We start from the raw sequence: 13,742 nt of genomic DNA, 5'->3' as shown, positions 1-13,742 counted from the left end.
TTTCCGAAACCTAAACTCAAAAGTGTGACGGACAGACAGACAGAAGTACAGACAGATTGACAGACACTGGACTGCTATATGCCACCCTACTGGGGGCATAAAAATCTGTTTTGGCAAAAGTGTGGTAGATAGACCTTTCATATAAATTTATAGTATGAACAGTGCTGAACAGCAGCCAAGAGGATTTGCCATTGATTTACCGTCTTATAAAGATGAACATTTAAGCCAAGTCAATTTTTCTAACCATTTCAATGCATGTAGCATATACATTACAGGCAAGTGTCATAACAAACAGAGTGACATACCAACAAACTTACAGTAGTGGAGGCTTAATAAATGATTGTAATAAAAGATTAGCTATCATGTCAGGACAAAACATCAATTCCAGGTTACCAATACACTAACAATGTGTTTCCTCAGTTAATTGACATGCATCTAAAAATAAAAAATATTGTTAATAATCATTACTGTAATGTTCTAAAACTATTTGACAGAAAAGTCTAGCATGGCAGCTAACAGCCATAATTACAAAATTCTTACTTTAGAACAATATGTTAATGATGCATGCGCCAATTTTAGCCTGCATATATGTTAACATTGAACCGCATTATTTTTTTAGCCAAAGGTTATTTTTCATTCTGAAGTCTAAGAATGGGTTGATGAATACGGGCCATGTCCACTCACATCAGGTTGTTTCTCTGGCATCAGACACGGAACAAGGTTGACTGGTTTGTCATCCAGGGGGAATGTGAGGTCATAAGCCTCGGTGAGTTTGAGTAACCAGTCATGCAGCTCTGCTGGGTAATCCTTCCAGACAACCCCAATGTCACTGTGCTTCAACACACCATCCTGAACAAGACAGATTTCATGCATTTGAGCTGCATTTTGGGGAAACAGTGCTTAATGCATGTGCGTTAAAGTGTCATCCCAGATTAGCCTGTGCAGTCTACAGAGGCTCATTATGGACTACACTTACAGCCTTTATGCATTTTTTTTCATGAAAGGAGGTCTATTCTTTAATAAAAAATCCAATGTAGGCAGAAAGTTTCTTCCCTGATTAGCCTGTGCACACTGCACCGGCTGATCTGGGATGACACTAAGCACATAAATTAAGCCCAGTTTAACCAAAACAAAGCTCATTCATAACTGTTATATCTATATTGAAAATAACAAATATTACTTCTTACAATTGCTGATATAGCTGTTTCAACAACCTTATCCACTTTAAAACACTCATTTTTTATCAATTAACACACGTTTGACACTAAAAAACTTTGGTAACTTTTGTAACAAGTCTAAAAAGTCTAAACACAAAATAGTATTAGAAAAACTTGGAATACTTAAAAGATGTTGAAGTCTATTAAAATATCACATCTTTTGAAGGGACATACTGGCACATGGAGACAGATGTAAAAATAATGCTGACTTGCTACATTCTTGAAATGTTGGAAAAATAGAAACATCCAAAGATAGCAACTGTTCAAACACATCTGCTGCAAAAGTACCTGTAACCTGTGCCTTTAGGTCACTGTGGTGTAGTGGATATGGTGTCTGCCTAGCGATAGGGAGGTCACGGGTTCAATCCCTACTGTTAAAGCATCTCATATACACCTAGTACTGGTTCTAGTCCCAGGAAACGGACTCGAGAGCTTTTAAAATAAGCCATAGGCTTTCTATGCAACCCAGCTTTAATAAAAAGGTTTACACTAATAGTACCTGTATGGGTGAGTTTTTTACGGACACAACACAGGCCATCACATCCACAATCCACTGAGGGTTGATGACGACCTTGGACTTCAGGCCCTCTGTTGTGAAGTGCTGTAGACTGCCCAGGTCATTGAGAAACTGAACTGCTTGGAACACCTGGATACAGTGCAATATTGATGTAGATATATACTGTTAGATATACACATAGCTCTGTTGTGAAGTGCTGTAGACTGCCCAGGTCATTGAGAAACTGAACTGCTTGGAACACCTGGATACAGTGCAATATTGATGTAGATATATACTGTTAGATATACACATAGCTCTGTTGTGAAGTGCTGTAGACTGACCAGGTCATTGAGAAACTGAACTGCTTGGAACACCTGGATACAGTGCAATATTGATGTAGATATATACTGTTAGATATACACATAGCTCTGTTGTGAAGTGCTGTAGACTGCCCAGGTCAATGAGAAACTGAACTGCCTGGAACACCTGCATACAGTGCAATATTGATGTAGCTATATACTGTTAGATATACACATAGCTCTGTTGTGAAGTGCTGTAGACTGCCCAGGTCATTGAGAAACTGAACTGCCTGGAACACCTGCATACAGTGCAATATTGATGTAGATATATACTGTTAGATATACACATGGCTTCATATACCACAATATTTAGCCTCATAGAAATGTCACACAAAAATGCAGCGTTTACTGCGTATATACTAATAAATGGTGTGGTTGTGGTTGAAGTTGTTGTTGTTGCCATATGTCATTAATATTCATTACCTCTGTCTTATCAAAGACCCCAGAAGCATTTGCCATCTTCTCTAGGGCTGAATACTCAATCACATTGCTGTCCGTCCGTGCACTGAAATGGAGGACATTTGAAGACTTAAATGGAAATTGCACATGAGTCTAAGTTGAAAAAGGGGCATAACTAATATAATTTTTACAGATTAATTAGAACATTGCACATGCACAAGGTAATATTATAAGATAAAATGCCTGCAAGTTTTAACATTGTTAATTGACAAGTATAGAAGAATCCCTTTGGACAAGTGTGTGTCAACAGGCAAATTGAGAGGGGTGTAATCATGAATGGTTTATTTCAGTAGCAACCTTTAAGTTGATTTTCTTGCCAATGTATACACATGCAAGTATTTGAGACATTGTTTTTTGCCGTTGTGCGTATGTATTTTTGTTGAATTTTTCACCAGTGTTTTTTAAAAGTTAACAGACAGATGGAGAGACATTCATGATGATTTCAATGACCTTTCCTTAACTTTGCCAAGGGAGGTAATAATAAACAAAAAGAAAATGTTTTTTTTTTGCATTCAAGTTATGTGCTTTGTTGCGCATCAAATCTTTGCAATAAATTATTAGGTATGAAGCTAATAAGTGTCCATAGGACACCAATGCTCACACATTCTGCTGGCTTACATAATTACCATATCCAATATTATATTAAATTTACTGTAGGTATACTAGTCATGAATGTGCTTAATTAAGCAAAATAAGCTATTAGCAAAATATGAATTTTAACCCTTTCCCCCATAAGAAGCAAAGTGAAAATGGTTTTTGCAACCAACATAAAACCAAAACAGCCTGCGAGTCACTCATTGTCTGTTTTGTTTTTATGCTGTTTGCTGCTCATAAGTTTCTTAATTACAAAGGTATTGAATAAATTAAACATTCTATGGGACAACAAATGCGTCCAGTTATGTTTCTAAGTGGTGATGGGTTAATTAAATAACTGCTGTGTCCTTAATGAGCTTAATGAACCGCAGGAGGTGATCTTACGCGATGACGTTGTTCTCAAACTGCAGCCACACCTCCGGGATCTGTTCTCCCATATACTGCTGCTCCAGGGTCTTCTCAAACAGATCTCTCTGTAACTCCTCTATACCCTGAATGTACAAGTAAACAGATCACTCTGTAACTCCTCTATACCCTGAATGAACAAGTAAACAGATCTCCATATTGCTCCTCTATACCCTGAATGAACAAGTAAACAGATCTCTCTGTAGCTCCTCTATACCCTGAATTTAATATTCCATTTTATTATCATATCACATGTGCAAAATACTACAAAAAGGAATATACATAATACATGCAGTGTTTCATTTTGGAGCAAATCCTGAGTCCTACACTTTTAGAATTGTCTGGGGACTCATTGCAATTTTCAAATATTTCATTCGATCCGGGGGCATAAAAGTACTAAATAATTTGGGCCCCACTCTAGGAAAAAAGGGCTTAACCCTTCGCATGCTGGGTAATTTGTCTTCTGCTAAAATGTCGTCTGCTGAATTTCTAAAATAAGCATTTTCTTCATTTTTTTTCAAAGAATACTATCAGAATAGCAAACAGTTTGGATCCAGATGAGACGCCACGTTCTGTGGCGTCTCATCTGGATCCAAACTGTTTGCAAAGGCCTTTAAAATTCGGCTCCAGCGCTTTAAGGGTTAATGCATCTAGGTAAAGTGTTGTCCAAGATTAGCCTAAGAAGTCCGCACAGGCTCATCAGGGATGACATTTTCCACTCTCTTCATTAAGCCCCAGTATCCCATGTCAAGGCTCCATTTTAAGATATTGTTAATTACAGTGTTATACCTGTCCAGTATAGGAGCTGACAAAGTAGAAGCCTGCTATCTGTTTGTAGCGTGCCCTCATCTCATTCATAGGGATCTCATACTTGCTCACCTGTTTTAAAGCATCAATGAGTGAACATATTTTATCTCTCTGATGAAAGATTAAATATTAATAGTTAATGAAAGAAAGAAAACAAAATTAATTATTCTAACTTTTAAGTTTGGATGGGGACATTGTATTGTAATTTTGCTAAGCAGCTTGCCTGTATAATTAGCTGGGATTAAATATGAGACCAATTATCTTTTTTATTTAATATTGCTTTTTTATAGATTATTTATATTTTACAAGTGTTTTACTAAGTAAATTTGTAAGAAAATTAAACCCTCAATTCTTCTACTAGTTAAATATTACCATGACATTTAAACCTCACTTACCTGGTCTACATGTGATCCAACCACAAATATTGGTGCCTTTGGAGCCTGAACAGTGATAGAGCTCAGCCAAAAATCTAGGCCTGCATGCTCGTATCCAAGACGAACATTCCATAGCAACAGGTACACGGCACGGTTGGACAAGAAGAACTGTAATACAGCAAATAGAAATGAGCACAACTCTGAGAAAAGGGAGTTTAATGCATAAAGTTTCGTTCCAGATTAGCCCGTAAAGTCAACACAGGCTAATTAGGGACAACATTTTCCGCCCAAACTGGATTTTTTGTTCAAGAAATGTCAACCTTTAAACGAAAAAATACTATAAAAGCGGAAAGTGTCTGGGATGACACTTTACGCACATGCATGAAACTCCCTTTTCTCAGAGCAGATTTCAAATATTGTTGTAATGGAAGAAAAATAACTTCTATTATTAAAAACTCTTTTAATATCAATTCATTGGTCCATTAAGAAAGATGTGTACTTGGCAAATAAAGAGATACATAAACGTTTTTATTGCTCCAGTGGTTCATTTGATAAGACTAGAACATGCTTTTTGAAGGAAAAACGGCCCCACACTCATTATTTAAACAAGAGGGCCAAAATGATCCTAGGTCACTCACCTGTGTAATACAGCCACGCCAGTTTAGAAACCATAAGCAAAATTTGAACAATCTTTGTAAAAACCTTATACGTTTCTTTTTTTTCAAATTGTAAAGAATATAGCCATATAAGAACAAATGGCAAAGTACCCATGAAATTTCAACAGATCAAGACCTAATAACTTTGGTAAAAAACGTTAAATCCCAAGGAATATTTCCCGACATTATGTAAAAAAAAATAGTAATGCATCATTTTTTTTTTAAGTTGTAAGAATAGTTAAATAGGAAACATTCTCATGATCCTTGGGACCATGATTTTCTAAGAAGCAGAACTATTTGAGCAATTTTGAGAATATCATAACCATGTACAAATCTAACCACCATCACACAAAAGTTTACTTATGTACATATGCAGGCAAGAATTAAAAGAAAAAAATGCGATGGCTTTCACTGTCTTCCCAAAACTAGCTTTAAAATGCCAGTCATCCAGAATGGCATTTATTTATTGCCCGTCCAAACAAACAATTGCAAGTTCAGACCAACATCTCCAGAACACATTCCAATCCAAATATCATTTTCACAGGCAATATCAAGCACAGTGTGTTTGGCATGAGAAGCTAAATTCATAATGATAGATATAACCTTTTACCACTTAGATACTTATTTTGACGCATTTGTAGTCCCTTAAAAAGTTACATTTAATTAAATACCTTTCTTACTAAATTCAAGTTTAAAAGGCTTCATTTCCAAACCTGCTGGTTGCAAAAGCCATTTTTACTTTCTTATGGGGGAAAGGGTTAATTAAATTGAGTTGCCCACCTGGTGTGTATTGTAGTAGACAGTCTGTCCTGCAAAGTCCCACACACTGAATGTAAGCGACTCGTCATTATGTCTCACAGTCCAGTTAGAGATGTCAATCCCTGAAATCAGTGTATGTATATGCAGGAGAGTGATTAGGTAACAAGTAAGTGAAGATACATTCAAACAGAACACTCTCACATATAGTGCAGAGACCAGATAAACTTTGCTTAGTTACTGAAGATTTATGTATTTTTGATTGATAAGAAATTTTGTGTATTCATAAAATATGACATTCTCGTTCGATATAAATATATTGTCTTATATCAGAATTTGAACTTTAATGTAAATTGGACATTTTATTTTGTTGTTGAGAGAACCTTTGAAAATCCAATGAAATTTGTGTCCAACAACTACAATTGGTTTCAGCTTACACAAACTACCCAACATCATGAAATCAAGTAACACTTTGCTAGGTAAAATAAAATCTCTTCACTGGAGAAACCAAACACAATTTTGGTATAGTTCAACAAATTCTCCCACAATTTAGAAAAAAGGTCAAGTTTCACAAACTGTCCCATACTTTTAACGAGAGCGCCGATGGCGTTAAAAGCATAGGTGCAAGATACAGGGAAGAATGGCGTCACGTGGTATAATGTAGTTCGATATCGCCATCCGCGAATTTCTCAAATCAATAATTTCAAACAATTACTGACTATTTAAATAGATAATCTTTCCATTTACATCAGTGTTTGAAACGCTTATGAAAAATAATTACCCAAGCCTTTCAAAATTTAAGCACGGACAGATCTGTATCGAACTATTCTTTTCACAAATGAAAATAGACGCTACCCTATTCGTCTGCGTCAAGAATTTGTCTTAAAACTTGTGGTAAGCGTAAGATGCAGACGTGCACAACAGATTGAGTTCTGAATACAGATTTCTGAATGCAGATTTTTATAGAAACTCCTCACAGCAGTTACTTCCATTGCTTCGCCCGGTCAGTAACTTCTAGTATAAGGGAGGCCACTGCGTAGGAGATTGAGATTTATAGTGCAGATAGAATTGTTTTACGAACGAAATTTGTTTTAGGTTATACGAAGATTTTTTGACATAAAACGGTCTTCGAAAAATTCACTAAAAACGGTGTCAGCAATATTCTTGGAAGAAAACGTTAGAAAAAACGTTTCCAAAAAAAATTGTAAGAATGACCATATACTAAATTAAATAGATATTTCGTCTGATTTTTGATCAGGTAAGGCTTCATAATGGGCAACCGATCGATGTGGATTTTCGAAATGTGGTATATACCATAAGCATAGGTGCGTAAACGCACCTATGCTAAAAACTGCATTAACACATAGTTTAACAAACACTGTTAATGGACAAACCAAACAAAATAAGGCCAAATAATAAAAACTCTCTCACACTATACAAAACAACAACAGAAAAACTTTTGCCAAATTACACAGAGTTGTTAACACTGCAGAAAACCTAAATACATGTAGAAATAGGATATTACTTGGCAAAGTCATACAATGTTTTTTACACTGTAGTTACCAAATAATAATTTTAACCTAAATAAAATGTGTTTGCAAATTTGTTTATTTAGATTGTTTACCTTTTTAAACAGCATTTCAGTCAAACCAATGTGGTTGAACTGTTCCACACTAAAGAAACTAGATACAATTAACCTTGTTCTGTGAAAACAGTTCTTAATGCATAAACCTTAAGTGCCATCCCAGATTAGCCAGCATTTACACTTTAATGGAATTTTATTTTCCTCGTTTCTAAAAAAAATCCACATTAAGTGTTAATCCCTGATTAACCTGTGCGGACTTTAGGCACATGCATTAAGCCCAGTTTTCCCAGATCTCAATATGTCCTACCATCTGTGATGGCCTCCCCGTGGGTGAGATTGGCCTTCTTGTCCTTGGACAACAGGGCTTGCACAAGACTGCAACAATGACAACAGTTTTATGAGCCTGATCATTCAATGCTAAGAGAGAAGTGTCTGCTCCCTAGAGAACATTTCTGTCTATCACACCCAATAATTGCATGCTTACTTGTTTGATGTTAGTTTAATCTGGTGAGGCTTACGGTATATTCAATTACACCGTGATTAATGGATGAATTAGACAAACCTTCATAGCAACAGTGACACAGATTTGTATTCATATTTAAATTGCAATGTGTTTAATAATCTGGGATACATTATGTCAAGATGCCAAAACAAAACTATGCTATTTCACAGTTTTTAGTCAGGCCTTGTTTAATTTTAGTAATACATTTGAGCCGGGCTCTGTGAAAAGGGGGTTGAATGCACACAGACTAATCAGGGACTACACTTTACGCCTTAACTTGATTTTTGCTAAGAAGAGACTTGCTTATAACAAACAATATCATAAAAGCAGAAAGTGTATTCCCAGATTATCCTGACAGGTGTGGACTGCACATGCTAATCTGGGTAGACACTAAACGCACATGCATGTAACCCTTTTTTCACAGAGCATGGCCCATTTGTATTAACTCATGGACCAAAATGCAGTGAAATACCAACTTAATCTTACCGAGACCTTTTTAATTATATAATTCTATATTTCTCAACCTTTCATCTCACCTGGTTTTACCAGCTCCACCCAGTCCTACCAACATCAGTTTTGTGCGTTTGCATGGCAGGGAACCAGACATGAGACGCCTTAGGTACGCAAATGTTGTTGTAAAACCCTTTGCTCGTATCTCCTTTGGAGGCGTCTTTAAAAGGGGACATGACTCCAACTCAAGTCCTGATAATGATAAAATATTCAAAGCTTATCAAACTGGAATTTTTGGGGTAAAAAAGATGAAAACATCATTTAAACAAGAGCACCGCATAATGGGTGCCAATGCTCGGCTGCTAGTGCAGTTTTGAATAAATGAAAGCTTGTCAGAATGTTTTTTGTTTTTTTTAGAGGTCACAGTGACCTTGACCTTTGACCGAGTGACCCCAAAATAGGTGTGGCGTGTAGAACTCATCAAGGTGCATCTACCATATTCATAATGCCCTACTTTCTCAGAGCAAAGCTAAATTAAAAAGAATTCTAACTTGCTTGTTGGTGTTCCAGTGCATTGTTTTGCACAAGTTCATTGTTTCACATGTTTGTTTTTTTAAATAACAGATTTATGATTAATAACTCATTTTTTTGTGATGGCAAGGTTGTGGCCATTTTAACAAATGATTAATAATTAATCTTTAACAAATCAGGGGCCATTTTCACCAACAAATTCTTAGACTTAAGGATAAAGTATAGACTTAGAACCAAGAAAAAATACCTCCTATGTTTGAATATAGTACAGGCTATTATTGGAAATTATGCCATTAAGAAAATGCTTTACAAAAAGAATAATGTAGATATAGATGGTAAATGCCTTGTTTGAGTCAAAAGCAAAATTTTACTCTCAATTAAAGCAATTCTTGCAGTTTTTATTTAAAGAATAGTCTTTTTTCTTAGCAGTAAGTCCAAGAATTGTTAAATGAATACAGGCCTTGGGCCTATTTGGTCTGTTCTTACCTGCAAGGCAGCGGATGTCAACCCCTAAGGGTATGGTCTTTGATGCACAGGCGTATCAGGGACAACAGTTTGCGCAAGGTTGGGCTTACATTGAACCTCCTTCTGGTTCAACCGGGCTTAATGAATGGGCATAAAGTGTTGTCCCAGATTAGCCTGTGCAGTTCATAAAGTGTTGTCCCAGATTAGCCTGTGCAGTTCGCATGGGATCACCAGAAACAACACTTTCAGCAAAGACAGGATTTTATTTCAGTAAGATGAGACTTCTGTCATATGAAAATTACCATAAAAGCATAGGTTTCATAACTGATTAGCCTGTGCAGAGTGGAAACTTTACGAACATGCTTTAAGCCCATATTTCCCACAATGAGGCTCAATTAATTTATTAGTAGAACTTACGTGTGAGGCAGGAGATGGTGCCGACCTCTGCGGGGATTGTCAGCAGATTGGGGTTGTGGCTCACGTTGAACATCTTCAACTCCTGCAGGTTGCCTATCTCCGGTGGGACGGACACAAAGCCCTGGAAGTACAGGTTGATGTACTCCAGGTTGTGGCACTCTAGAATCTCCATGGGGAACCCACTGGGCGTGTCATCCTCTGTAAAACAATTTAAAAACCATCCTTTAACCCATTTATGCCTAGTGGACTCTCCCATCCTTCTAAATTGGATCAATTTATTTCCAAAATTAGGGATGTCTAGTATATTTATTTCTATATTTAGAATATTTCTTTCAGAAATTCCTTTAAGCAAAGAGTGCAGACCCTGATGAGACGCCACATCATGCGGCGTCTCATCTGGGTCTGCGCTGATGATGTGGCGTCTCATCTGGGTCTGTGCTGTTTGCCAAGGCCTTTTTCCTAGACGCTAGGCATAAATGGGTTAAACAAAAAACATCTTTAAGCTGTAAGTGTTGTCCCAGATAAGCCTGTGCTGACTGCATAAGCTAATCTGGGATGACACTATGTGCACATGCATATGGCCCACTCAAGGATTTCCATGGGAAAACCTGTGGGTGTGTCAATTTCTCTAAACGAAAAACAGCCTTAGCTCATTGAGTGAGGAAATATATCTATGTCATTTAACGCTGTCGCTTACTTAAAACAACCATGCAACACAGATGACGAAATTCAAGAAAGTGTCAATAAACACAGTTATAAAGCAATAAACCAGTTCATTTGTTATAACAAACTTGAGTTAAGTTTTGATAATTGGCAACATTGTTTGTTTCTACTTGTATATACTTAACTTGCCACCTGCGAGGAGTGTGGGCTATTAGCGTAGACATAATTGACATTTTAATTTAACTCCTAAAATCAATTCATTGGTTTGCTTGTTTGGTGTTCTGAATCAAATGTTGAATACACATTGAAACTTAATATAAAGGAAACAATCTGTAGAAATGTAGAGCTATTTCATCAAAACATTGTTTGATCACGTTTTTTTTTTAATATTTCCATTAAAACGTAAGTAATAACTTTAGTAGAATTAAATTGGTGGCCACAAGGTCTTTCACATTAGGTTTTTTCACTCAGGTATTTATAAAGGTGGAAATGTGATAGGGCCATATTTCTTCCATAATTGGCAACAGACTTGTTTTATTTTCAACACGAGCATCGCATAGCGGGTGCCAACGCTCAGCTGTGGGTGCAGTTTTGAATAAATTAAAGCTTGTCAGAAGAAAACAGAGGTCACAGTGACCTTGACCTTTGACCTAGTGACCAAAAAATGGGTGTGGCGTGTAGAACTCATCAAGGTGCAGCTACATATGAAGTTTCAAAGTTATAGGTGGTAGCACTTTGATTTGAGAGCCAATATCAAGGTTTTAGCATGACGCGGACGGCAGACGCCGGACGGCAGAGGCCGGATGGCAAACGACGAGCTGGCTATGACAATACCTCAGGTTTTCTCAGAAAACAGCCAAGCTAAAAATGTGATAGGGCCATAATCTTCCATTATTTGCCTCAGAAAATATACATGAAAAAAATAACCCCATAACCTTACCTGGAGGTTCAATGCCCTTGTAACCGAAGCGAGGGAAGATACTGAAGAGATATGCGTTCAGTTTGCCCACCTCATCAGCATCCAGTACGCCATTGGAGTCCTGGTCAAAGAACTTGAACAGACTATCCTTGGTCTGGGGAAAGAAATTACAAACATATGATAAAATGGGGCTTAATGCATGTGCGTAAAGTATTGTCCCAGATTAGCCCGTACAATCTGCACAGGCTAATCAGGGACGACAATCTCCGCTTTAAAGGCATTTTTTGTTTAAAGGAAATCCCTTCAAAACAAATATTTCTGTGTGGAAAGTTCATCCTTGATCAGCCTGTGCACACTGAACTTAACACAAATGCATTAAGCCCCATTTTCGACAGTCTGCATCGAAAACCTAAGCTTTTTTAAGAACGTTCACCCAATGGGAATCCAGCCCCTGACCTACCGGTTCCTTGGCAGACACCATATCCACTTCGCCAGGTTTGACCTGGTAACCAAGGTACGCAGTTAACACAGATTTAAAAAAAAAATCAAAATAAAAATTCTGAGCAAGCTTCAATCTGATTCAATAACAAGAGCACCGCATAATGGCACCAACGCTCGGCTGCGAAAGCTTGTCAGATTTTTTTTTTTTTTTTAAGAGGTCACAGTGACCTTGACCTTTGACCTAGTGACCCTAAATTGGATGAGGCATGTAGAACTTATCAAGGTGCAACTACATATGAAGTTTCAAAGTTGTAGGTGGAAGCACTGTGATGTTAGAGGCAAAGTTAAAGTTTTATATTAGAGGTCACAGTGACGTTGACCTTTGACCTAGTGACCCAAAAATGGGTCTGACGTGTAGAACTAATCAAGGTGCATGTACATTTGAAGTTTCAAAGTTGTAGGTGGAAGCACTATGATGTAAGAGGCAAAGTTAAAGTTTTATATTAGAGGTCACAGTGACCTTGACCTTTGACCCAAAAATTGGTGTGGCACGTAGAACTCATCAAGGTTCATGTACATATGAAGTTTCAAAGTTGTAGGTGGAAGCACTATGATGTTAGAGGCAAAGTTAAAGTTTTATATTAGAGGTCACAGTGACCTTGACCTTTGACCTAGTGACCCAAAAATGGGTGTGGCGTGTAGAAGTCATCAAGGTGCATGTACATATGAAGTTTCAAAGTTGTAGGTGTTAAAGTTTTATATTAGAGGTCACAGTGACCTTGACATTTGACCTAGTGACCCAAAAATGGGTGTGGCGTGCAGAACTAATCAAGGTGTATGTACATATGAAGCTTCAAAGTTGTAGGTGGAAGCACTGTGATGTTAGAGGCAAAGTTAAAGTTTTATATTAGAGGTCACAGTGACCTTGACCTTTGACCTAGTGACCCAAAAATGGGTGTGGCGTGTAGAAGTCATCAAGGTGCATGTACATATGAAGTTTCAAAGTTGTAGGTGGAAGCACTATGATGTTAGAGGCAAAGTTAAAGTTTTATATTAGAGGTCACAGTGACCTTGACCTTTGACCTAGTGACCGAAAAACGGGTGTGGCGTGTAGAACTCATCAAGGTGCATGTACATATGAAGTTTCAAAGTTGTAGGTGGAAGCACTTTAATTTTAGAGGCAATATAAAGGTTTTAGCACGACGCCCGGACGGGGGACGACGAGGAGGCTATGACAATACCTCGGGTTTTCTCCGAAAACAGCCGAGCTAAAAATGTGGCCTCTAGTGTGATAACAATTGAAAAACATTGGACCCCAGTCATCCGGTTGCAACAATAGCTGTCCATGAGCATTGTGTACTCAGATTATTATTGGCAACATATTTATTATTTGCAACATGAAGTGTCATTGGTCACTGCAGATTGGTCCTTTTGCTAGTAAGTTATGAATTGTTTTTTTAACTCATCAGTTTCTTATATATTTTTCCATCATAAACAAATGAATTGTAATTAAACTCTGGACATTTTGGTTGTGTTTGCTTTTCTTTTTATTGTTTTTAACGGTTCCAGTATTTCATATAAACAAATAATGTTTTAAAGAGCAAAAATCTTTCTTACTTCTGTTTTAAGGGTACTGAATTAAAGGT

At 37.2% G+C, this 13,742-nt stretch overlaps 1 protein-coding gene across 1 annotated transcript in view; it reads right to left on the bottom strand.

Moving 5' to 3' along the window:
• The window catches only part of LOC127835873 (uncharacterized), a 174,228-nt gene that overhangs the window by 151,179 nt on the left and 9,307 nt on the right, over positions 1-13,742 (bottom strand). Inside the window, exons 9-19 of the mRNA XM_052362298.1 lie at positions 11,677-11,809; positions 10,074-10,271; positions 8,747-8,912; positions 8,016-8,083; positions 6,148-6,248; positions 4,733-4,879; positions 4,320-4,409; positions 3,510-3,616; positions 2,496-2,577; positions 1,717-1,863; positions 685-849 (exon numbers count right to left, since the gene is read on the bottom strand). Coding sequence (XP_052218258.1) covers positions 685-849; positions 1,717-1,863; positions 2,496-2,577; positions 3,510-3,616; positions 4,320-4,409; positions 4,733-4,879; positions 6,148-6,248; positions 8,016-8,083; positions 8,747-8,912; positions 10,074-10,271; positions 11,677-11,809 — 1,404 coding nt within the window. The remainder of the gene's footprint in view (positions 1-684; positions 850-1,716; positions 1,864-2,495; positions 2,578-3,509; positions 3,617-4,319; positions 4,410-4,732; positions 4,880-6,147; positions 6,249-8,015; positions 8,084-8,746; positions 8,913-10,073; positions 10,272-11,676; positions 11,810-13,742) is intronic.

This window comes from Dreissena polymorpha, chromosome 6 (genome assembly GCF_020536995.1).
Source record: "Dreissena polymorpha isolate Duluth1 chromosome 6, UMN_Dpol_1.0, whole genome shotgun sequence".
NCBI classification, from domain to species: Eukaryota; Metazoa; Mollusca; class Bivalvia; order Myida; family Dreissenidae; genus Dreissena; species Dreissena polymorpha.
The sequence above is the reverse complement of the archived record's forward strand: the minus strand, read 5'-3'. Positions and strand labels throughout refer to the sequence as shown.